The sequence below is a fragment of the Hermetia illucens genome, chromosome 2 (genome assembly GCF_905115235.1).
Source record: "Hermetia illucens chromosome 2, iHerIll2.2.curated.20191125, whole genome shotgun sequence".
In the NCBI taxonomy this organism is placed as follows: Eukaryota; Metazoa; Arthropoda; class Insecta; order Diptera; family Stratiomyidae; genus Hermetia; species Hermetia illucens.
The window spans coordinates 96905767-96933120 of record NC_051850.1 but is presented as its reverse complement, the minus strand read 5'-3'; the positions used below and the strand labels follow the sequence as shown (position 1 = coordinate 96933120).

Below are 27354 nucleotides of genomic sequence, written 5' to 3'. Positions count from 1 at the left end.
AATCTCGAAAAGTCCCTGGAAAAACGTGATGTCATAAACACAGTTCATTTGAAAAATATGCTTTTTTGTGTCTTCTTGTTAGTAATGACTTGTATAAAATCCGCTGGCCTGCCTTCACAAAAAAAAAAAATTTTGCGCAAATTAACTGTGAAAAGTCCGCTTTAAAACAAGAACAAAATAACAAGAAATTTGGTCGCCGAAATACAATCAAATGGGGGAGGAAAAGCAATGATTTGAGGCCAGATAACGTAAAGATCGACACCAACCATATATATTTTCCAAATTAAGTAGAAAAAATATAATGAAGCCTAGAAGAATATAATGAACCTTTATTCGTTTTTGTGTATATAAATATAAAATATATTTTTCAGCATAACAATGACAAACCGCACAAAAATTCAACCCAATCTTCCACAAATTCACCCTCGATTAATATTTTTCGTACAAAGTTAGATTTAAGCTTCGCGCTTAAATCCGTTGTGTTGGGAATTGTACCTTATTTGAACAATTAATCAATTTAGCACATATTTAGGGTTTGCGCATTGATCTTGTTTAGCTTTGGAATTCGTTGGAAATATTTAGAAAAAAATGGTAAACAAGTCGGGAGACCGGAAGCTGGACGCTTTAGGTATGAAAGGTTTTGTGTATAAAGCCATTTGAGTGTGCATTTGCCCCATTAGCACGTAATATACGCATATATTATGTGAGAATATCCACTTTCGCGTGATATTGGCAAAGTCTTGAATTTACACAGAAACGGAAACTTTGACTTATTATAGCTATTATTACGAAAAATATAATAATAGCATATTAACTTTATTTGAACAGATATCGTTGCCTCTTGATTTTTTTCAGATTTTTGGGTGGGGTAGTTTCTGAGAACGGGTGGGTTAAAGAAATGATCCGTTTCGACTACAATAAAAAGAAACTATAGGATTACGATACCCTGCATGATCCAATGTGGTCAGCTTTGTGATACTCATTCGCTGCTGAGACAACAGCTATCCGACGTCAATTCACGATGCAAATCGCACTACCAACAGTGAGGTTTGAACCGTAAACTTCCGTATGACAGTTCTAATGCTCTAAACCCTGAGCTATCCAGATAAACTTAAAAAAACCTACTTACAATACTTTAATATTACAATTCTCATGTATGTTAAAATGTGGCAAGGGGAACGATGACTGTCCTTTTTTCTTAACTGATCAATCACAGAGATCTTGCCGAAATCTTTTATAGGAAGTATACTGTTTGCAAAATCTACATTCTCTCGTTTTTGATCCGCCTCACAAACTTCCATAAATTTCTACTTAAAAATCAAGTCCTTACCTTTTTCCAAACAGTTGATCTTTTGACGAACATGGTTGTACAAACCATTTTCCAAGGCGGACAATATCTCTCGATAAAAGGCATCTGCAAAATTTAATGTTTAAAAACAAGTTGCAATGTACCTTTATAAAATTGACTTACCTTTCAATAAGATTATGTAACGCTTTGAATAGTAATGATCGACATTCATAGGACAGACCCGATTCCCAAGCTCCTTGTGCATTCGCATCTAAAAACATAAAAGAAAGTAATTAGAAAAAACAAATAAACCCTTTTATTTTTAAAGGAAACAAAATTTGAACCGATTATGTATGCCGAGAAATTTTCGCATTTGAGAAATTGCAAAAGATTTTCTAGTCACAAAATGTTCACATAAATAATTTGCTAAGGACCGATTCAATTCAGTGTCACCACTATAAAAATTCGAGGAAAATTTGGACATATTTGTCTAGTTTTCCCCATAAATCAAATATGTCTCTTCAGTTTACTCCCCTAATAAGCAATCACCAACTTTACGATTCGTTAACTTCGATGGAGTGGGAATTTATAAATTGAATTTTTTACATTCAGGAAAAATTCCATTCTTCAATTTCACAAGTCGGGAGCTGAATGTTTCGGATATAAGGGTTCCGTGTGAGAAATTTCCTATTCATATTTTTCCATTCGTACTTAGCTGCAAATTCAAAATCTTCCTTGATATATTTAACTCCGCCGTTCACTTTATATGATAATGTCATACGCGTCTTTGATTGCGGAAAATTCGAATGAAATACAAAAAATTGACCTTCTATAATTTTTTTAATAATAGTTGGATTTCTTTCAAACTTTCCAAAATTGTGTATTATATTATTACTTATAATGGTGTTTCGTACTACTAGAAGCGGAAGGGCTACCGAGTTGAGTCAAGGGGTTGCAAAGAACAACCCATTATTGACTCGGTAGTTGCAGGACAAGAAAGTAGAAGCCAAAAAAATGAGGTTGCTATATCGATTACGCCAAGGCACCACACCTGGCTAATCGATGTCCTAAGTCTGTATCGCATTGACCCCAAAACTAATAAAGTTTTTGGCGACAGTCATGGCGTACTATCTTATCAGTTCGCTCATCCAAGAGTACCAAAACCTCAGAGCCTATCCATATACGGAGAGGCATCTTCCAGGGGGACTAGTTGAGTTCCCTTTGGTTTTGAATGACACTAAACCCCCTTTCACGACTACTGAATGACGCTAGAGGGCACGTATTTGCAATAAAATATGGCCTATGTGCTATGCGCGAACTGACACACTTGATGTACTTAGATGACATCGGCTTTTGCCGAGTATATGGCAAATCGGAAAATAATGATCGTTCAAGCAACAATCCAATTGGATTAGGGCCTTGGAGCGTAATAGAGGCCTTCATTCAAGACGATAACGGTATGCTGTAGGAGACAATGTGTTCAGCATTGCACTCGCCCATGGTTATTACCCTAATTTTACGCAGATGCTCATTTACAAATAAAGTTACAAACTCTCGGATAATAGTTCTTGTTGGCACATAAACATCTCGGTAATATCCACTTTCTCTTCGCCGTTTTTAAATTCATTTTAAAAGGAAATAGTTTTGTCCATGATTCGTCTATAAACTCAAGTTTCCCCACCCCAGCTACTGCCATACAGCCCCACACCATCTGAGAACCGCCGTCAAATTTAATTTATCTTTGACAAACTGTTGTCCAACTCCGCTACAAAGACCTTTGCCTCTAGATGTCTGAATCATTTCCAATTATGCGTTGCCCAATAAAATATTTTCCCGGTTGACGATCGGTTTGTGTACATGCTCCTCTGCGTCGTTTCCCCATATTCACCTACGGTTTTTTCCCCGAAAAGCACTACTTCTTATTGTTCGTCGCAAAGTTTCCACGCTTATGTTTTTCCGTATTCCCTGTAATCCCAAATCTCTCTCGCACTAATACTAAAGTTTCCTTTACCACCTCTTATAATTTTCCGTAAAATTATCACATTCAATATTTTCAATCGTCCCGAACATGACTTATTTTCTACAGATTTTTCAGTTCAATTTTTTTTTTTTAGTTTTCACCGTACTTCGAAGCATTCCTAACTGGTACCCTATTTTTTCTGCGAATATCTCTCCCTTTTTATGGCAAAGACACGTCTTTTATGGATGATTGCAGAATAGAACCTCAAGGCAATGAAACTCGGGAACAATAAATGTAAACTTCGTTAAATATCCAGCTGCATAACTATTAGAACTGCACAGAAGGATGACTCGAAGATTTCTGTTATCTTAGGACACATTTAACTTTATTTTTTTGTTTATTTTTTACACAAATTTTACATGTAAAATTTTTGATATGCTGAATAAATGAATTTCACTGGAGCGAGGTTCTGGAATGATTTCCTAGTAGTTTGCAGCTACCGGGAATCCTCCCGTCTCATTCGCTGCGTTTCAGTTATAACGCCGCTTGAAACTTTTTGAACACCGGATTGTCTTTTAACCATGTTCGTACTCAGTCATATTGGCGGACACCTCTCTGTTCCGCACACAATAGCGGTATTAGAAAATTTTACTATTTTCTCAGTTAAGGGGTCATACCGTGTGAATGCCATTTTTTTCACTTTTTTTTAGAAATTTTTTGTGAAGAACTGAATAAAGAAACAAATACGATTTTTTTACCACATATTTATTCATATCTTGAGCATGCGTCATAATTTGTCCAGCCTGATAGCATTGCTCATTATTGAAATACAGAGAAATTTATGCACCCATCTCCAAAAAAAGGTGTTTTTCTGTTGCCACGCTAGAGGGCGCTGTGCTCATCTTAAAGAAAAAAAGTAAACAGCATTTTAATGTAGAGACTTAACTACAGTCCGCAAATTAGAATTATTAAAAAATATTAAAATTAAATTTTTAATGCCGTGTTAAACTTTCTTTTGTGAATTTTGGTGTTTTTTAAGGCTTCTTTAATGAATAGAAAAAAAACTACCGAATGAATTGCAATTATCCTAGTTTGTGGACCGTAGAAATATGTTCTGAATAAGTCGTGAAAATTTCAAAGTCTTTCGTTGGATAGATTTTGGGTTATGGTGGCAGCCGATTTTCAATATGCGGTTTCGAGAAAAACGCATTGATTTTTAGCCATAAAATCTTAACTGATCATTAATCTGCTATACTTAGTCCATAAACCTTAGGTTTCTTCAAGAAACACATGTACAGCCTTGGCTTCAATTCTTGTCCTTTTAGCGAAGTCATTCGAACCGATAAATGCGCGCTTTATTACGCCGATCGTCATAAATCTGGCACGTGTTTAACACTCTAATTTCCGAACGACTTCGAATATCGAAGAATCACTTTGCCTATATATTCTACACTATATCTAGATACAATTGATGGCAAAAATATTCAATTCCACGGATCCGATTCACAGGATGACACCCTTAAACCAACTGGCGACCTCACAGTTCTTGTGGACAGAAACAGTACATCGCATTGATAGGTCAACTTGTTCTGATGAAATCCACGCAGCTATTATTCCAAATTCAACCACCGTATACCTGACGCTATTCATTTTTAATGACATAAAATACAGATTTCTACCTCGGCACATTTGAACAATTCACCTAAAACGGTGATTTGTATTACAAATAAAATCTCCTCCATCTCGAGGCACCACAGCGGACAATTTGACTTACACTGCCAAAAGAACACTGGGTTGCGCTGTTAATCGCCTTGCATCATATCCCATCCTTTGCAGTTTTCTCCGCATTCATTACTGCAAAGGTTGACATTTGACAGTCTGTCAATTTATGCCCCAGCCGCAATCTGGCAACAATCAAATTCAATTTTACTGGGCGATGGACAACTAAAAAGGCCCAAGAAATGTCAAACAGCCGATGATGTAAATTTTCCACTTATATTCGTCGGGTAACAGTGTGAGATTGTTGGATTTTGCTACACATTTAGTTCATACTCCCTACACACGCACACATGTGTGCACAGCGACGTACATGCCGACTCAGAATGGTCGAATTTTCTCCTGCTTCACGTCGCACTTACTCATCCCCATCAGATTACCTCCCTTGCTGACAGCTTCCATAATCAGAGAAGCACGTTTTCAAAATATATGGCAAGCAACATGTGCATCATTTTTCGCGTTTAATGTATATGCAACCTTTCCACACAGTTGACCACACGCACACATCCCGCCGCTGAGGAATTCCTTCGTTCCTCCAACTCTCCCTTATGTACTTTCTTTTGCTAGTATTCTGCTCGATTTCAGAGAGTCATGAGAGAACATGAAGTGTGTAATGACACTGTTCCAAGTTGAAGTTTCATTCAAACGTTTCAAATGACCTTCTTTGTAGTGGTAACACAAAGAGAGTGAAAATTCGTGTAAATATCACTATTTTGAATCGTCTCTCAGTCCAGTGACATCACATACGTGTTTGTATTGTTATATATTTTCGTATGGAAAGTATGACGTATGGAAGATTATTAACTTGATTGAAATTGGTGGAATACCCGTGTCGGATGACGTCGTTTGCACAAAGTCAGTGTAATCGACCTTCATTAAATGACAATGTAAGATTGTAGTAGTTGTGATTGCGTCGTGTCGGACGTAGCCTTCCAAACTGTTTTTCCTTTTCACGTGAATAGTTTTTCTAGAAAAAAAATGTCTGAGCCGAAACACGGATTTTATAAATGCCGACTATTTCACAATTTACACCACAAAGAGAGTTGTCTTCGAGAAAACAGAATCGCCGCGTTTAATATTATTTACGCCGATTTACCCACTTCTGTGGATCTTTTTATCACTAGGATCAGAATTCGTCATTTCTTTGTCTTTAAGGCTTTTAATCAAAAATATTAACTTGGTCCCGTAAATCCGATGGATTGGATGGAAAATTGTTGATTAACTTGAAGTGGTGCCCGTATACAGTGCAAATATTTAAGGTAATAGTAATAATTTGCTTCATAGTGCGTAGGTCAAGTACCCTAGAGTCAAGGAATAAAGATAACAATAAAAAATTCCCTCAGAAAAGATTTGTTGTGAAATTTCTAGAAAACACTGTCTTTGTTGTCAAAATATTTGAATTGTTTATAGTGATAAGAAAAAAGATAAAAATAATTATTAAGATATCGCTCGATCATTTCCAGTGTTTTCAACTCCAGATTTCTGTCTTCGAATTGGATCCTTGAGGAGAGGAAACTGGAGGTCACCGCTGTGGTCGAGCAACTCAAAGACTAATTACCAAACGGTAACTACTGTAATTCCTGCTTTGTGTGCAATGCGTTGTTTTGTGAAAGCGAATTCAAGCTCAAGATTTGCTTCGCTTTTTTGCCTTAATGCCCATAAAATCATAAAAGTTCACATCCTAAACAAACATGTCTGGGCGGTTGGATCATCGGCCGCGTGAAAAATCCAAACTGACAGACCAGAGTCCCCATTCAAATCAATGCGTGAGGATGGACGTCCGGCTTTAATTGTTCCCTTTTCAATAATCAATCATCATGATTCCCTGTGCATTTTGAAAAACGGGTACAATATTCTCCTCGAGGAACTTCAAACCGAAATTTTCTCAACGGGGATGACAATGATCGTCCCTCTTCCAAAATATCGACTTGCCGTTGGTCCCTGGATTAAAGTGTTGGATGCAAATCCTATTCTAGCCAGCCTCCACCAAACCTTATTGCTTTCCTGATGCGAAATTGTTTTTTCATTATTGATTGGTTAAAATTATCGCTGTCGAAAGTGCGAAAGTTTTCTAACATGAAGTTCTTGGCTGACGACATATGGAAATTCTAGTACCTCAATTAAATATCTGCCCCTTTGTCAACTATGGTGCTTTATTTTTGTTGTTCTCAATGTGAAACCTACACCTTCGAGTTACTGTAACTTTTTCAGTAATAGCAAGATATTGATCAAACCTGGGGGATACATGCATCATACTATGGTCTATATTGCTGCAAATTTTTATAGCTCCAGGATAAACTTCAGCAAGGTGTCTAGTCAATTTTCCAAAAACATATTAATGCACTATTATTAACTTAAATAGACTCTCCATATCGAGTATTTTCAGGCCTAGGCACGTATACAAGCGGCTTCGTGATTTTTTCCAGATTTTTGAGTTGGGTAGGCTCTTCAGAATTGGTTCGTTAAAAAAATCATCACTTTCAGCCCCTCGTCCTCGGCCTTTCAACAAATGTCAAAATTAAGACGCGCTATTTTGTAATCGTAATCTTCATTGTAGTTGAGTGCTGCTTTATGGGAATCAGTTCTCAATCTTGAACGAATCTGTCATGAGCGTTCAGCTTCACCACGTTGTATATCTTGCTCCTCGGGAATTATAGTCGCTATGAAAGTAGGCACTTATGCTCGAAAATTTGTAACCCTACGACATCTTTTCATAACATTAATAAGCTAGGAAAATTACCGCCGCGATGTGCAAGGGGGATCGCAGAGCGGGTTGCCCCTTGCCCCTCCACCCACTCCGAACCCTCGCAGAGGTGACTGCCCCGTGCTCCTCCACCCACTTCCGCACCCACACAGATGAAAGGATCGAAGGGTAATGCAAGTCGCGACGATTATTGTCCTACCAATAAGCTCATTAATGCTGCGAAAATAACCCCTTTTTGGGTCACCATAACCTTTCAACGAGGACGACTGCCACAATTCTTCGACGATGTCAGAAATAAGGGACCATACCCTTTCTTTTGCGTACCCTCCTTATCCTCTCCTTCTCCAGTGATGACGCTGACAAATCAAACTTTACCGTGATGATATCAAAATATCACCCATTTGAAGTGACATTACTTTTTTGGGAGAGAAGATCTCCCGGTTCCCCATTCATGCCCTTCTTTTTTATCTGAAGGATGGGATTCAAAATTAGACTCTATCGTTTTTACATGAAAATAGCCCCAATTTGGGGGCCATAACTTTTATGCCGGGATGGCCGTTGCAATTTTTTAATGGGGTTATAGAGGGGAACCTTCTTCTTTCTCTTGCATTCCCCCTTCATCCTTTCTCCTTAACGCGGTAGCATTGAAAATGAAAACATTAAGATGACGACATAACAAAAATCATCATTGTTTAAAGGACGACCGCCACGACCTTACATCACGATTAAAGAAAGGATCAAATCTCTCTCTTGTATAAACTCCCCACCCTCTAGAAGGAAAATAAAGAAAATTAAACCTATACCATAATTTTCACAGTGATCGGATTAACAATAAAGAAGCAGGTCCATTGCAGCGCAATCTAGCGGCGATCTATGACAACTTGTATAGCGTAAACACTCTCCGTTAAAAAATATACTAATTTTCATGACGATTTTTTGGCCGATTTCGGAGTCATGATTCGTGATGATTCAATGCACTAGTGCATCTATGTTTCAGCAGCATGAACTTGACTTTTGAACAACTTTGACGTGACATTTTTGACTTTATCTCAATTTTCCCCTAATATTATTAATTATTCAGTTATTTCAGGGTCACAGACATACTACATAGGTCCAGATTCTTATTCACATAAGTAAGTGTTTATCATCGGGAGATGATGGCAATACCCTTCTTCAAAAACGCAGGAAGTCTTTCTGCTTTGAATACCAATAACATAATCAATGTTTTTCCATGGTAAACCAAGGTTTTTTTTAGTCTGCTATCAACCGTGGTTAGCATAAAGAATACTATAAAATGCGGCAACTATATAGCAAAAAAAACCCAAAATATGCGTCTGTTACTATAACAGTTTATTGAACTGCCAGGGAAATATAAGCGAAAAATATGAAGAAAGAATCAAAGTCGAACAGGTGACCAGATGCTTCAACACCTTGTTGAAATCGCCACAGCCATCGAAAGAGTTTACGACTAGGTCAATTCTCCATGGGAATGTTCAAGCCATGCGGTACACATTGAACACTTAATGACTGTTTTAATCGTCGTCTAGGATAACTTTCAAAATCTGAAAAAAAGGAAAGAAATCCCGATCCAATAGCTAGTTAAGCGCAGCACTAGGCACAATCTATCGTCCAATGACTTTATTACCAACAATTGGAACCGCTAGCTCACATTGACGCTGGTACTTATTTCATTCGCCAACCATCAACACGCTTCTAGCGAATGTCCAGCACTACATCGATGCCATACCATTCCAAATTCACAATCGCTCACGAAATCTGTCTTCGTTTCCCGACAAATTCGGCAATCTTTCTTTGGCCTATTAAAGGATTTAAATCCAGCTTCAGAATGACATTAGCTGTACATCGCTCCTGATTCAAAAAATCAAATATCTGGTTGGCCAATAGGGTCAAACAGGATATCCCCACTGCTTTAAGGTTTCCAGCTTAGCTACCGGAAAAGGCATCTCCAACATCTGCACTCTTAATAACATATCCTTCGCCAAAGGATTCCGAGATTATCTTAATTCCTCAGTGAACCTTTTCAACGCATAAATTAAGATGTAGCTGTATATATCAGTCGACCTTTCCCAAATACCGGAGACCCACAGGTACCTACAAAGCAATCAGTAATTTTGTAGCAAATCATGTAGTCCTCATCTAGTCCCGTACCTTCAGAGACGCTCAATGACGACCATTTATGTCACTCTTCCCACGGTGACAGTTCATCTTTTAATGTCATTCCATGATCACCCTCACTAAGGAGACTGAAATTTTGTCCATATAAAATCACAATAACCTCTTTATTAAGCCAAATTTATTGGGATATTATCAAAGTTATCATTCCATCCACCACATAATGGCCAAAATCTCACCCGTCGTAATATCTGTCGCAAATAGGGGAACTCGAAAAATATGACTGAAGATATAGGAGCGAATTCCTTGTTGACACAGCCTACCGTTTCTTAGTTTAACAAGAGCTAATTTTGTCCAATTTCGCATCAATTCGCACCTGTTCAGAGTCGACCACAACATTCAAAATACCCACTCACTGTAATAGGTAATCTTATCACCGTTAAAATATCTTCAATTGCTCAGCATCTCCCATCGAGGCAGTCACTTTCCTTGGCCTATATACGGAGAAGACTGGAACGAACTTAGGGTACAGCTTACGAATATTCGCAAAAAATTTCTAAGCAAATTATCTTTAGAAAAGTAAAAAAATTGATTTTGCAGAGTACGCTTGCAGTTGCGTTAACTTAGGATGCAGCGTACATTTGACATCAACAGAAATTTTTCTGATTGTGTCCACAAGGACCAACTTGAAGAGCATTTGAGTCGACGAATCTTTAGTATGTAAATGTTGGCGTTGAACTCCCAGCTCTCTTCAAGCATTTATTTCTCGGTGAAGAGCTGATCTACCTACCCCTCAACGCCCTGGTACTCTCTAATTAATTTTCCCCCGTAAAGCATCACAGTGTTTTCTTGAATTTTACTGAATACTTTGTAGGCCACTTATGTGATCGTGTCCCTTAATTCAACTGTTTCTAGACGTTTTTCGTGTTTCACAGCAATTGATAAGGCAAGGAAAATTTGCCGATCTTTCGCTTGTAGTCGAAAATCTTGCATCTCGCACTCACTATTACCGTCCTTACATTCATCTCAAAGAAAAAAACAAGCTTAGTATATCTCAGAAGAGAGAAAAAAAATACTTTTAGCCGGTATATTCAATGTAAAAAATATCAGGTATGCTGGGTCTTCTTCCTTCTATTTTCATAATAAAGTACACTTATATTATTTCATAACAATATGCTATCCAGCACAAAGCGCAACTATAATCCTTTAATTTTCGAATAATAAAGAATGGATACACATATTGGGTGTATAACTTTATTTCCGCTGTTTTTATCCATACTTCGTGCTTTATCGTAAAAAAAACTGGTTTTACAATTATAAATCGAAGTATTGTCTACGACTACGATTAGCTACTTTTTCTCCTATCTGCTTGATAGTTTAAGTAGGGAAATCCCCGCAAAAATTATTTTTATTTTGTATTTTCCTATAAAAATTCATTTATCATCTGTAGACTGTATTTTCAGTGTTTGGAGCCTTATAGGAAACCTAAGATGTCCCTGTATAGTTCCCAAAGTGATGCCCTCCAAATCTACCGAGAGTAGACAAGCGCGCGCTTTCGTTTCATTTTTGGGCCCAACAAGTTTGCTAGTTCACCTTTTGGATAAAAGAATTGCAATAAAAAAAATTGTTGAAAAACACATCATTTACAGGGATTTCTCCCCTTAACGATTCAGCATCGCAAAACATCATGAACACGAATCAATCAATTCTTTTACTCCTTCATAATAATCAATGCTGGTCAACTAGCCAGTTACTCGAAAGATATAACAGTCAGAAGGAGCTTGACTAACAGGGGATGCGTTCTCTACACACCACATAACACTGGACAAAACAAAGTTAATATATGTTATATGTTATGCAGAGTCAGATATCCAGTCACATGCAATTTCTACTACGCGAAATCCTCCGCAGGAAAATAAAGGGCATATTTCAACGCAAATTTCAGACGGGAGGAAAACATCGTAGAATCTGCAGGATATTTGAACCATTGGAGCAGAGCGGATAACGGATGCAATGCTACGACAGCGAAACTACAACAGCCACTTGATGAGTCGCTTGCTTGGAGTTGCAAATGCGAGATTGGACACGTGCCAAATGGCAGGTTACGAGGGATCAATCAGGCTCACGGTTCAACAATGATTTTCGCTATTTCCTTAAGGATTTGGAAAACGTGCGTGAATTTCCCGACCGCCACGAAAGTGAATAACAAAAAGGTGACTCGGTAAACTAAATTCGTTATCCGGATTTAGAGACCGAGGACTACTAATTGCTGACTAATTGTCTACGATCGAAGAAACAAAACTCGTTTTCTCATTGACAGCCGAACCAACCTTCCAATCTCGCCACAGGATAAAAATCAAAACAGTACAAAGAGATTAAAACTATACTCCGCTACTAACACTGTAATAAAACCATACAACCAGAAAATGATGACACTTGACTTGGAAATGTGAAGACCATTCTCTTGGAAATTCGAAATTGCTAAAAGTTTGGACAACCAACAATCGGACTTTTTATAACATTTTGATCGGATAATTGATTTATGTCCCAGAAAGTTGGTAAATGGTGACATGAAATTAGCAGCCAAAGTTAAGCTTTTAGTTAAGATCAATGCTACTATTACCACGATTAAAGCAGACATGGAGTAATGCTGAAGGAATATTATATAGAACGTTTACCAGAGTGCCGCTAGTTTAAAAATAAAGGTTTTTTGGAAAGTTGGCATGCAACCCACAAACATTTAAAAGTGCTTTTGGATAGACTACGTGAATAAAGATTGTCTATAAATATAGCAAAATATAGCTCTTCCACAAATCGCTGAGGAATGCAGCAACCATTCAAGCACCTCTTCATGTCGGTACAACAAGAAAGGGTGCACGTCCAATTGTATGGAATTCGGAACCGGATTAAAGCGTCAGTACAGCGATGGAAGCACCTCTCGGGTTCTTTTCGAAGAAGTTCGCCGCAGAGTAGTGCAAATATAGCACTCACATTCGGGAGCTACAGTGCAGTGAAATTTTTCTGGTATATGATTGAAGGACACCCGCTTTTTATTAACATTGACCAAAAGCTCATCAGGATGAAGAGTTGATAGCTTCACTTTGACATGAAGCAAACATTGTTTCCTAAGCTACGATACGACAACAGCGACGCATTGATATACTGTGATTTTCACCAAATGAAACTCGACCTTAATTCCCAAAGGAATTAACATCTACGGAGCTAGTATATGGAATTATACTTCGTATATCAGAAGATTTTTTCCATAATTATGGCATGCCTCCTGATCCTAAATGTTCGCTCATAAATTCCGAGAAAGAAAAAAAGAAGTATTCGTCACGTCATGACATATGCAAAGCTTTCGTACATAGAGATTTCCTAATTTGCTCTCATGGTTTCGTACGTGTCGACCGCAAGAGAAAACCTTTGGAGTATCCGTACGAAGGTCCTTTTCAAATCGTCGAGAGAATTGGAAATTGGAAATGTTTTTAAGTCAATAGGTGACAAGTATGTTACCATCAAAATCGGCCGCATCAAACCTGCCTATTATGTAAACGTAGCTACATAATCATATACTCCAAACCGACAAGGTCGTCAAAAGCTGAGAAGATATGCTGGTATGAAGTCTAAATCTGGACAAACAATCCAGTTTGTCAACATGCCTTGTCAGCCGACCAATTTATTCAGGAGGGGGTAATGTATAGCGACATTTCCACCATGGAATTAAAACACATGGATCTGCACAACCGGTATGCTACATTATGAGGATCGGCTAGTATAAATTAAAGGTTGTTTCCATGACAATTCTCTTTCCTTTTAATCGAAGCGATACGTAATCTGAGCTAGTTTTGAGGCCAAAATAAATTGTTATCACATCATATATGAATTTGATAATTATCATAATTATAACCCGCCTACATTGCCCACTTATGATCTAATCATTTCAACCAACACCTAATGCTAAAGCTATTTAAAGGAAAACGACGGGAGCAAAGATGTACACCCTTTTGTATTTGGGATTTTCGTAGAAAAAGATAATTGGGACTGGACTCATTGAATTTATATATGCGAATATAAACACACTGCGTTGAAGTATGGAATATAAAAGTGCAACTAGTGTATAACCACCGCGTTGTTTTGGTTTCTATTTCGGCAATGGTTGTCTCAAACACAAAGGAAACAAATTTATGATAACTAAAAAAACAAAATTTTTCCAAAGTACGCACACAAAAATCGCACTTTTGACGCTTATTCTATGGAAGGAATATGCGACAAAAAATGCACTTCTTCACATAAATTGTCCTTTATTGAAAAGCTTCTTGGGTAATGTAAATACCTGAGAAAAAACTGACGAAATTAAATGTAAAGGCATAAGAGTAGACAAGATAAGCTGAAGAAGGTAGTTGACCGCCATGGAACCGTTGATCGTTGTATATAACTTTTCCGTTTTACCGCAACTACTTGCGTTGCTTTTTCAACCGTCATCATCATTTCTCCTCACACTCCTCCAGCTCACGAACAGTACACCAACTTCTTGAATATTTTCATCATCACCACAAACTACCTCAAGCAACACTCGTCCATTGAGAGAAGTCTACAACTCAGCCGAACACACACTCTACTTTGCTTCGCTGAACGATCCCAGACACCAGTTGCTTCGTTCGTTGTTCCAATCGTTAGCAGAACTACGTCCATCGGAAACCAGCTCCAGCGAGGCAAATGGGCACAACAGTGGTCTAGACTAAATCACAAATAAGGCATTAAAAATAAAGCCCAACTTGCCCATCGAATGGACCTTAACAGCGAATCAGGTCAATGGCAGCAACATGATCGTGTAGCGATCGACGATCACTTGTACAATGCTAACAGTATACATATTCGGGTCTGCTGCCTTGCGAGCTAGCAAAAATTTCAAACACGTTATTATCGAAGAATCCCGCTGCAGTCGATGTGGAACGCTACCATCTTCAAAAAGTGGAAGGTTGATGAGCTTTGTAGAGATATCTCTTTGTGGAATAGTTGCTGAAATTGTTTTCTCTTTGGCATTTTGGACTTGCAAGAGGGATCGGTTCGCCTTCTCACAGCAAAACGCAATAAGTACTAATGGAAGCATTAAAATGTTCACACTTTCTGGAAAATAGCTGAAGCAGCTTCGGTGAAATAACCGAAAACTGAAAATCCAACAGTTGCACTGATCGCAATTTGAAGGAGAAGTTGATCCTCAAAACTCGAGTCATCACTTTGAGCTTATTTAGACCTCGATTGATTTGTATCACCCACATTTGTGAAATAGAATGTTGTGCCTTTGTCGATTCAGTTATCTGAATATCAGTGCGAACAGTGTAAAATGTGAAGAGCATACACGGGGGGTTGACTTTTTGACTTTTTCCCTTACTTATATGGGATTTACGGAAATTAGTACTCCCTTTTTTGATGGGTAACTTCACATTGTCGCGATTTAGGTATGTCTTAAGTTTTTTCAGTATACTAATGAAATTCGCCGTTTCTGTGAAAAAGTTAAAAACGTCAGGAAAAATATGCACATTTGTGGAAAAGTCATCCTGTTATGGGGAGCGTTAATTTAAGCGCGGAGCAGCATCTGTAAATTTAATAATTCTCTCGTTATTTGAGAAGAAAAGCTAAAGAAATTTATGCAGAAATGGATCTGGACGAGCCATGATAATAGCTGCTGGCTCCCGAATGGACAATGGTGATGAGAGGCACAGTAAGCTGGCAGTCATTTTCCTGTTGCAGCGTTTGCATTGGCTTTTATCTTGCATGCTCACTATTGCTCACATGTTATTACAAAGTTGTTGCCAATTTTCGGTCCCACCATCGCCGGTTCCATTAAATCAGTTCATAATACATTTTCTAATACACCAGGAGTTCTTACCTGTACAGTTAAGCTGAAGACTCCCATCTCATCTTTTTCCTGTGCATACCTTGCTTAGACTTCGATTGCCTATCCGAAAAGCGGGCATCACGTGGAATATTAGTCACAGCTAATTCCGCGTGACATCCTAAAGTACATTGAAAGCAAAATGGAATATCTGGCTGTTGCCGAACGACTGTAAGATTGAATTCTTCAAAACTACTGCTGCTAACATCTGCCGTATATATAGAAGATAAATCACTAACCGTTTTGACCGTTCTGCATTTTGAAGTACAGTACAGTTGATTTAAACTACTAAAAAGATATTTTCTCGTAATAGATACCACTTTGACAGGGTGGCAAATTCCGAAAAGTTCAACTAACTTACAATGAATTGAATACGCAATTTAAAATATTTAGCTTCTTCCATGTCAAGTTAAGCATGAGAATGAGGTTTGCGGTGGCTAGGGCGGAAAATCCGCAAAATTATTCACAAAAAGGATATATTTTAACTTTTCTGATAAAACATTTTTTTTTTCCAAATTGTTTTTATTCAAGTTAATTAACATTTAAAACAACATAGTCAATCTGATCCCACTTAACTTTCAGTGATGAAGACAAATTCAATCTGGAGGGCTCGCAAGAATTCAGATACTACTGGGTTGGTTTGATAAATAAATAAAACTCATGTCACGAAGACCTTTAGGAGGAGGTCGACTTATCGTTTCGAAGATTTCGCTTTAATCTTTTGGATTCAACCTTCAGCCCCGATCTGAAGGACAAAATTCTAGAAACATGGAATAACATACTTCAAATTTTCCAAAAAGATTACTTCAAATTATTCAAAATGACGGTACAAACAAAAACAACAAATATTTGAGTTGATACTGTCTCACATGTCAAAATCAGCTTTTCCTCTATTTCAAATCCAATTTGTTGCCGATAAAAAAAAAACTTTTCTTATTTGATATTGGCTGACAATAGTTCTGGGCAAAACTAATTAAAATTTTTTTCATAGAAAATTAATGACGAAATGATTCAATGTATAACAGGTTAAATATTCTATTCTATCCGACTTTAATATTTATCATGTACTCTGATTAGATTCATTGAATATCTTTGAACTTAATTTGAGGAAATTAGAAGCTGGACGCTTCAAATATGAAAGTTTCTGTGTTGGTTGCCTTATGGGAGGAACTTTGAGTGCATGATAAATCTACTGTACATAGTTAAGGACTCAATTTTGCGTCATTTTTCCGTGACAAGATTTGAAACCAATTGAAATAAAACAGTAATTTTGGACGAATTAATGCTGATTGCTTTTATTAAGAGGTTATGTACGAGGGGGGACCCATAAGTTCTAGAAATTACGCTGTGGTGAGCAGGGAGAGTGAGGGAACCTATTGTTTGACCACATGTCCGTTAGTGTTACACCACCTGCGTCAGTGTGCGAAGTTGTGTTGCTGTGAGTGCATCGGTTCGCCTGTGAAATTTTTTTTAGTAAAGTAACTTTTTACATTTCGGTGAAAACGTAATGGCAGATTGTCGAGAACAACGCGCGGCTGTGAAATTTTGTTTCCTGTTGGGGAAATTGGCCGCGGAAACTATTGTAATGCTTAAGACTGCTTATGGGGATGCTGCCTTAAGTAAAACCAGAGTTTACGATTGGTTTTTACGTTTTAAAATTGGAGAAATGTCTATTGAAGACCAACTTCGTTCAGGACGCCACTCAACGTCAAGAATTGATGAAAACGTCGACAAAATCAATGCCCTCGTTCGTGAAGACCGTCGCCGAACCATTGATCAACTCTGTGAAATGTCGGGATTGTCATGGAGTTCAATTCAGAGAATTTTATCCGTAGATTTGCACATTAGAAGGGTTGCAGCCAGATTCGTCCCGCCCTTTCTCACAGATAAGCAAAGGGAGCGTCGACTTCAGGCATGTTTTAAGCTTTAAAATCAGCTCGAAGAGGACCCTGAATTTTTTTCCAAGGTATCGTGGTGCTATGGATCAAAAGGAATATGAAAGGAAAAAATCGCTGGAAGGCTTAAATGACATGGAAGGAATAGAAGAATCGTTTGGAGAAGTGCGTTGTAGTCAAAGGCGAATACTTTGAAGGTGATCAAAATTTGGTGTAAAAATATTGAGAAATAGAGAAATTATGCTGAAATTCTCGTTTTTTGGGTCCCCCCTCGTATACATGTTTGAATTTTTTTTCAACTTTTTTTAAAGGCTTAGAATTTGCTAAAATGTTTCTAGATCCATAATCAATAGCGATCTTGTATAAAAACAACATAGAAATATTTTTAAAATTAGTTTCTTTGCAGAAACTCCTAAGATAAAAACCGTATCTAAGCCAGAAAACTCTCACTTTTCAATATGGCCCAAAGAGAGTGGGCGCAACATTACAGCACTCAGAAAAAACTGTAAGAGCAAAATATAGTTGTGGAGGGGTAATTTTATGATGCTAGGATGGCGGAATTAACTTTAGAAATTTTCTATGAGCAATATTATTATGATTTCGAAAAGTTATAGCATTTTTAAACGTCAAACGCGTTTTTTTCAAAACCATCTATCGGAATTTGCGAGCAGTAGAAGTAGAAGAGTTTTCATCCAATGAACGTGAAAATTTAATTGTAACTTCTCCATTTATTTATCTAGTGAAATACACACTATTTTAACAATTGATGAAGAGGATTTTATTTTATAAAGAGTTACAGTCAATTTTTTCGCCGAAAAAGCCGATATAACCCCTTAAATAGCACCCTTTTTGTTACTCCTAATTTAAAGAATATTTTGTATAATTTTTTTTCACACAGATTAACCGTTCAGCTGTATTTGCTCGAATTGAAATTTAAAATATTTATCATCATCATCAACGGCGCAATCGGTATACGGTCTAGGCCTACCTCAATAAAGAGCTCCAGACATCCTGGTTTTCCTAAAAGCTGTTCGGCGTCCTGGCTCACGCCATCGTTCCATCTCAAGCAGAGTCTGCCTCGTCTTCTTTTTCTACCATATATATTGCTCTTATAAACTTTCCTGGCTGAATTATCCTCATCCATACAAATTAAGTGAACCGCCCACCGCAACCTATTGAGCCGGAATTTATCCACAACCTGACGGTCATGGTATCGCTCATAGATTTCGCCGCTAAGGAATCGTCCTCATCTGGAATGCTCACGGGCTTAGTGTCATTGAATCTTCCGCACAATAAATCCATCGTAATGCATGTGTAGCATGCCGCATCCGTCTCCCTGAACGATATTCATCAATTTTTGCAAAGGCAAACTCTTGGCAACTTATCGTGTTAGCGGTTATCGTTTATAATAGCCGTGTGATCAGTCTTCTTGAAAAAGTACAGTTGGATGATGCCAACGTCAGTAATGACGAGTATTATCATTTTTTTGATGTTGAGAAAATTGAGAAGTTTTGAAAAACGTGGTTTCGAAATAAACCCGCCTAATGTCTCAGAAGATGTTTGCGACCATTCGAATATAAAACTCTGTTAAGTTTAAATGCAATTTTTTAAAGGGAAGTTAAATAAGTCGTAAACCTGAAACTCGACACTTCAGATATGAAAGGTTTCGTGTATTCCTTAGGTAATTCGATGCAGAGCTATTCCATTTGCATGCAGTCGGTAATGTTCTTCAGCGTGACATTGATATTTAGTGTTTTGGGTTGCAGTAAATTTTCCCATGAGAGACTATTTTGAGCTTCTGTAACTTTGCCAGTAATAGTGCAGTTTTGATCAAACTTCGGGATATCATGTTTCGTACTATCGTTAATATTACTACAATTTTGATGGCTCTAGGACGAACGTAAGAGAGATTCCTAGTCAACTTTCCAAAAACAATAATCTACTATTAACAACTTAATTTGAATAGATATCGCTATGGAGGGTAGTTTTCAGATTCATGCGTTTGATAGTTTTTCAAAATGGGTCCCTGAACGAAATTATCACTTCATAGCTCACCACTCGCCCTCTTTTCAATAAATGTCGAAACTAGAACCGATTTCAGCAAGTACCAATCGAAACCTTTTATTTGATACCACATACCACTTTAGGAAAAAAAATTGTGCACCCCTCTTTCGTATATATGGGGGGACCTTTATACTCTACGTAGAAGGATCTAATTCACTGCATTTGTAAGAGTTCACAGTTCCCATTTTTCCAACAAATTTCGTGTCAATCGGTAGAGCCGTTTTTGAGAAAAGAAGAATTAATACAATTCATATGAAAAATCTGCTGCTTTGTTTTTTTGGGAAGTGATTTGTATAAAATTTCATGACTTCACTTCACAAATATTGGGGTTTCCACTTGAAATTTTGAAGGATGATTCTTGAGACTATATTCTCCCGAATTTATAAACAAAAAATACTTTTTCCCGCAGAATATATCATGAAAAAATCGAATCATACGAGAAGACACATACCGATCAACGAACGTGCAAAAATTAACTCATATCTGCATCGTTTTGGTTCAGCTCTTAGTAAAGAAATCAAAAACCTCCAGTGCATGTAGCTACGGAACATAGTCCCAAGTTTAAAATTGTCCACTAAACCACCCTTGGCCATACTAAAAGAAATAGATAATTGTAGTCTTCACATTTCGGGCGAGCCTTACTGCTGTTGGGCAGATTTTAAATGCCAAACGATCATAATCATCGGCAGTCAAGTCAGCCACCACACTTAACACAGAAGCAGAGGCGGACGACTGACGTTACAGCTGAGCGGGCTGCGACGCACGAGAAGCTTTACAATGAAGTATGATAAATCTCACTCTAAGCTTGCTCCCAACTGTACATTGGCATTTTCTCGGGGGAATGAAACCTCAATACTTTACCCTCAACACAAACAAATTTCAAAATACAAATCGCTCTGCAGCCAACTTCTCTCTATGAAGGAGAATGTGAGGATTCGTCGCGATGAGTTGCAAACGGTAACTTACCAAGGGGAAGTAGTTCTCAAACACACGGGAGGGGCCCCACTAGGTGCCCCCTACATACGCTATGAAAGTCCAAAACTCGGGACAACTTCAGCCAACTTAACGAAATTGTATATACACAGAAAGCTACTAACCGTCTCGACGTTTTTCAATTGAATAAAAATTAGGCCGGCATGAATAGTGCGCTCCGCCGGATGAGAGTAGCGTGCGCGAGACAGTGTGTGTCGAGGAGCGGAGTGTCATTCAAAACGTTCTCGAGCCAACAGCAAACTCCCATTTTCAACCTGACTCATGAAGTGTTTAGGCCACTTCTGATGTGCAACTGTGTGAGTTAAAGTCGAATCAGCGTGTCTGATACAGCTTGTGCATTGCTTTTGTTTACATCGCCGAGCCAAATGGAAAATTACAGCTACTGTACGGCCAATTTCCTTCGCCAGCTTAATTTTTACCAGCTTTTGTGGTGGTCATTCCGATGTACTTCGTGAAAAATACATTCCACGCTTCTTCAACTCTTCATTGACGAAAGTACGAGCGACTTTTTAACTGCCCTTCCACAAAACAGAAGCATTAGGAGGTCATTGCTCCAAGTGGGTTTGGGTCGAAAGGCGACCGGAGCAATTGTTAACAGAGAATGTGCATCTTAACGGGAAAAATATGTCATATGTGTAACCAGGTGACTAAAATCTATCTGCATGGATTTAACTGAAGGCTGAATGTACACGAAAAAGTGTAAAGTAGAGAAAGCAGATTAACAGCAGACAGGGAGGAGGTGGGTTGTTATCAACCTAAATGACGTACTATAAGCCGGCAGTTTGTGAAAAAAAAGGAATATTCAATGTTGAACATGAGATAGCAAATATGAGAAGATATTAGACCACTCTTAACCTTTTATATTTCTGACAACCATCAATATGGGATTAGCTATTACAGCCTTATATATCCGTCTATTCAAAGCATGAAGATCAGTATAACCATCACTTTAACGTTTTTAAACTTTTTTGCATTTTTGTAAATGGAGAACCTTTCAAGCATACTGTTTGAAAATTTGAGATGAATCGGAGCAAAACTAAGGAAGATACTGCGATTTAAGCAACCATGTCTGATGCACGACTCACCACTGACTCTTAGTGTGAATGGCAAAAAGGCAGCAGCTGTTAATGCATTGGATTCAAAAACACGTATAGCGCTCTTCCCAAGGATGCTTTGGACACCATCAAGATATCTATGGAGATCTGAGCAAGGGTGCCCTCCTGGAGCGATGTGTCAAGGCTTTACGCAGAGCAACAATGAGAGTTCGAACCAAATTATTTGAAAAATCTCACCAAAGCACTTGAGTGGATCTGTTATCGTTGAGATTGCATCTTATGTGTTAGCCTATCTTTTCAATGACAGTTCTTTGGTGTGCTAACTCTCATGTAAGACATGAGACTCAGTGGACCAGCAGTTTCGTCGCGATAAGTCGAGCGCAGCTAAAAACAGACTAAAGAAGGCAGCATTCGCCATAGATAAGAGCAAAACAAGTCGGGAAACCGGAAGTTGAACGCTTCAAGTATGAAAGGTTTTGCGTATTTCTTTCATAGAAATATTTAAGTGTGCATTTCTCCCATTAGTACGTAGCACGTAATATATGCAAATATTATGTGAGAATATCCATTGAATTGCAAAGAAGCGACAACTTTGACTTATTATAATTTTGTTAGTAATAGTGCGATTTCAACCAAACCATGATCATGCTCCATGTTATACCCCACATTGTTACAAAATTTCGTGGTGCTAGAATGAACTTAAGGGGGGTTTTGCAGCCAATTACCAAAAATTATAGTAATACACTATTATCAACTTTATTTGAATAGATATCGCTATGGAGGGTATTTCGGAGCCTAGGCAGCATATGGTGGCAGCCTCTTGATTTTTTACACGTTTTTCGATTGGGTAGTTTCTGAGAATGTTTCCGTTAAAGAAATGATTATGTTCGAACCCCCGCACTCCCCACTGTACGAAAGGGAGTGTACATTTTTTTTTCACAGAATAGAGTCACATGGGGTTATGAAATGAAGGCTCCAATAGTACTTTTCGAAATTAATCTTATTTCTGATATTAAGTGAAACATAAGGGAGTGTAGACTCACAAGATGTGGCCGCAAAAGTGAATCAGGAACCTACCCAGCCGGAAATTCACTTCTATCTTGGCCTCAAAGTGCATCCCGTTCTCAAATAAAGCTAACAATAGCATATTACTATATTTTAGAAATTTTTCCCGAAAACCTCCTTAATTTCGCCCTATAATATCAAGCATTAGTATAAGGGATAATATAAGGCACAACTTCTGGAAATTTGAACGGCATCCAACTATATTAACGAAGTTAAGGTCAAAGTTTTGCATTTCACGTAAATTTATTACACTGTGAGACGTGTACAATGCACGCAATTCCAATAGGCACATTATAAAATTTTATTTTAAAACGCTGTTATTGCAACTTACAACTGTACCATATGGACTGCGCTATAGTCGTTAGTCACTCTAACGAGAAGTTTGTTCATGAAAGATGGTAAATTAGAACGTTTTAAAATAAAATGTTATAGTGCGTCTATAGGGATTGTGCGCACTATATGACGTCATCAGCATATCAAGTTAATATTTGAACGGCACGGTCCACGGGGACATTTTAGTTTTTTTTTATAGTTATTTGGACCCCTTCATTCAACGGTAACGGTACACTACAGTATACTGTAGGAGAAAATGTGGTCAGCATTGCGCTCGCATGGGATTATTTCCCTGATTTAACTCAGGTACTCGTTCACAGCTGAGTCGACTGGTATCCGGCATCCAGTCATGATAACAAATCCCTCTGCCACCAGTGAGATTTGAACCGCGACCTTTCGTACGACAACCCAGCGCTCTAACCACTTGAGCTATCCGGACACTAGGATAGATATTCGTGTACTTTAACTACATATATGTATGCTTTTGTACACGGAGTACAGTGGAAATGCGTGAAGATACGTTAGATGGGCAACGTTTGTTTATTTAGGATTAGCACAATATCACGGTTTTGTTTTGCAAACAAAACCTTAAAAATTCACGTGAGCGAAACTAGCTGAGTAGTTTCAATAATTTCTCAACAATCTTCAATCATGAAGTGTCTTAAACCAGGTGTCATTGTGGTTCAAATCGCCCGCAATGACGAAAAAGTCATGACTGAAAAGGTAGGCGGCAACAAGTGCCATGGAGAAAAAGACTTTGGAGCGCGCAATCAGGGTAACGAGCGTATAGTCCATTTTGAGGACACTTACGAGTTTGTACTTGTCAATAGATGGTTCATCAAACGATTGCCTCATCTTCCTACATTTTATAGTGGGAAAAATAAAACGCAAATCTACTATATTCTCATAAGACCTCGACATCTTATCACTGTCATTGACTGCAATATCTTCCCTATGAAACCATCGCACCTCACCATCGGTCGATGATTGCTGTCTTGCGAATTAAGAAACCGATAAAAAAGCGTGAGGGACGCACTACCCCACCGCGTATTAAATGGTGACGATCTCGAGAAAAAAATAAGAAATTATCTAACGCAATTGCCAACCATTACAAATATCGAAGAATCGTGGTAAAAAATCAAAGACACGATCCATACAATCCTCGGGGTCCCCAAACCAAGTAAGCGGTATATCAACAGGGACACTTGGCTATGGAATAACGATATTCAAATGAAGCTCTGTGAAACGCATCTGTCACAACGCTAGTCAATTGGCAAATTAGCATGAATACCAATTGGGAAGCAAAGAAGGCAATCAACGTTACCCCGAGCGATCCATTATAAAAAAATTTACGATAAACTGTACATTCGAGACGGTGAGAGAGATCGGTATCGATTTGTCAAAATTCGACATCAACGCACACAGAACATCGAACATTTCTGTTGCGATAATGACGCTGTTCATCACTCCTCGTTGTTCTTGTTATGGACTCTGTCGCACGAGATATCCAACGTTCAGGGCGCTATGCAGTGCTTTATGAAGATGATGTTTTTCTAGCGTCTCATGGGAAAGCTAATGTTGAGCAACTCGCTCAAAAAAGCAATGATCACCTCATGCAATACGATCGAATCTGAATAAAACTGAATTTTTAAAGGCCAATCTGAATAAAACAGGGCATATCACTGTCACTGGCAATGACCTATCAGAACAAAACGATTTAAACATCTCGGATCAATGCTATCAACCAATAGTGAATTGTGTTATGAACTTGCTCCACAGCGCAATCTGGATAAAATAGCATTTTACGCTTGGTGTTCTTTTTGGTCAACTTGTCAACGAGCTTCTTAAATTAAAAATTTACTCCTTCCTATCTCCCTCTATGGTTCTGATTGTCGGCTTACCATCAAAAACAATGAACGGCGCCTCGCGATAATGGAGACGAAGATGTTTCGTTGGACTAGTGGCGCAACACGCCTTAATCACATCCTAAATGAGGATATCTGCGATCGATACCGGGTTGCACCGATCGTGAAAAAAATGCGGGGCATTGTTAATGGTAGGTCGTGTAATTCGCTCGCCAAGACTAAAAAGCCGGCCGAAACAACGGTGACTTGATACGCTAGATGGCGCTCTGAAAGCCTCGCGATTGCAAGGAGCCTTTGATACAGCAAAATGACGCAACCGATCAACACCGCGTCTCAACGGGGCAAAGCCTGAAGAAAAAGATGATAGTAAAGCGAACAATCGGTACTCATAGTCTCCGTTTTTAAATATAATAGTAGCAAAAGCTATTATAGCTCGAAAAGTCGATTTTTTTTATAAATTTTAAGTTACTTACCTGATGATTCAATTAATCGAGGATCAACCAAATCCTGAAAATTTGGTTCGTCTCCATACCAAAAAATCCATAGCTCTTTCGCCGCTGTTAGGGCTAGTGGAGGATGGGTATGAGTTGATACAATATCAAATGGTATTGTTGCATTGGGATCAGGATCTTGTTTTGGTGCTGCAACACGTCGCCAGACACACAAAATGTCTTTTGACAGACACTGTGTATACGATTGGAGAATCGGATCGTCCAGTGGTTCACCACTAGCGTTTGGCCGTTCTCCAAATAAAAATTTACGCCATTTGATGCCGCACAAATCAGTCTGAAAAGAAAAAAATATTGTTAATGTGTGTTGACTCTTACAAAAACAAAACTTAAGGTGTGAATTTCAAAAATTTCAAGAAGTTAACGAAAAAGGTACGAATTATTTTGCTTTCTACTAATTTGACGGCGTATTCTAGTGGCAAGGATCTCCAGATCCGACGAATTTCGTAAGACAACTGATTGAAAGTGTATGTGCGTCTTCCACGAAGCTTCCGTTTAATATATGCCCACACATTTTCAATAGAGTTTGCATCGGGCGACTGCGACGGCCAATCCAATGTAACGATGCCAAATTGAGTCTTCCACTGAGTACGGACCTTGCTGCGGTCTTTAGGATCGTTGTCCTCCTGCAGAATCCAATCTTCATTTCTTGTGATGAACCATCGTTGGCATTTAGGTTGCCAGTAAAGAGGTGCAAAGTGCCGAATCCCTGCTTTGAGAAGCAGCCCCAAAGATGCACCTTTATTCCATGTTTTATTCCGCTGAACGGAAGTTGACCAGGCTCGCGTGAGGACAGAACGTGCCCATATAGAACATTCATCAGTAAAAATTACATTTTCAAAATCTCTATCAATATTCTCATGCGCCCAAGCAAGCCGCTTTCTCATATATTTAGCAGCCGCTGATTGCGATATTTTGGGACCTTTCGGGTGGATGTAAAGGAACACAGCCTCGTAGCGCGACGCGTACTTAGCACTCATGGCGTTTAACGTGATTCTCTTTCAAAAGATCAACGACAACTCAACCTTTGTTGACAATGCATCAAGGACAAAGCTTCCCTCTATCGGCTCGCGAAGGAATTAGAGCGAAATCTTCCATTACCTGTCAGTGAAGTCGACCACGCTCTTACTTGACAGACTGTATGTGCATGTTGTATTGTAAGTTTTACTAATTTTTAATTAATCAAAATTGTTAACTCAGCACATTAATTTGCTTTAGTAACTTTCCAGTAAAAAAAACCTTTCCGGATTATGCACAATACAAAAGAGATGGATTGAAGTTAACCCACAATATTTTATCATTGCAAATTAAAGTAAGGACAGGTGTTAAGGATATGCTATTAATTTAAATTCATTAACTCCATTCACCATTGTTTCCGTTACGACTATCCGAGCAAAAAACTCAGAAGATCATCAGTAATTATTATATTTTAGAAACTAATTCCCTGAAAAATTCTGTCGGGAAAACTTATAATAGAAGTACAAAATAAGATATCAAATATTCACTTTCAATCACAACAAAATGCGTATCCTAGTCTACTTTTATAGAGCAATGGACTGCGTTGCGAAATGATTACAAACTTCTGATAAAAAAGACAAATCAAATGCTATCACTCGAAAAATATATAACCAATACAGCATATTCCGCAACTTAAGTAGCTGAAAAGATAATTTCCTTGGCCCTTCTCCGCCATCTTCAGCGTCCTTCAATATTTTCATTCCAACTGATCGTGTAAATTTGTAAGCAATTAAACAAAAACAGTGGCATATCTACTCTTTCAGGTTTGTGATTCATCCTTCTATAATTGGATTCTGA

General features: G+C 38.2%; 1 protein-coding gene across 2 annotated transcripts in view; it reads right to left on the bottom strand.

The window, feature by feature from the left end:
• LOC119648095 (mediator of RNA polymerase II transcription subunit 13) overlaps positions 1-27354 on the bottom strand; it is an 82838-nt gene that overhangs the window by 22834 nt on the left and 32650 nt on the right. For both annotated transcript variants that reach the window (XM_038049593.1, XM_038049594.1), the window contains exons 2-4: positions 25504-25816; positions 1472-1559; positions 1331-1414 (exon numbers count right to left, since the gene is read on the bottom strand). In XM_038049593.1, the coding sequence (XP_037905521.1) occupies positions 1331-1414; positions 1472-1559; positions 25504-25816 (485 nt within the window). The remainder of the gene's footprint in view (positions 1-1330; positions 1415-1471; positions 1560-25503; positions 25817-27354) is intronic.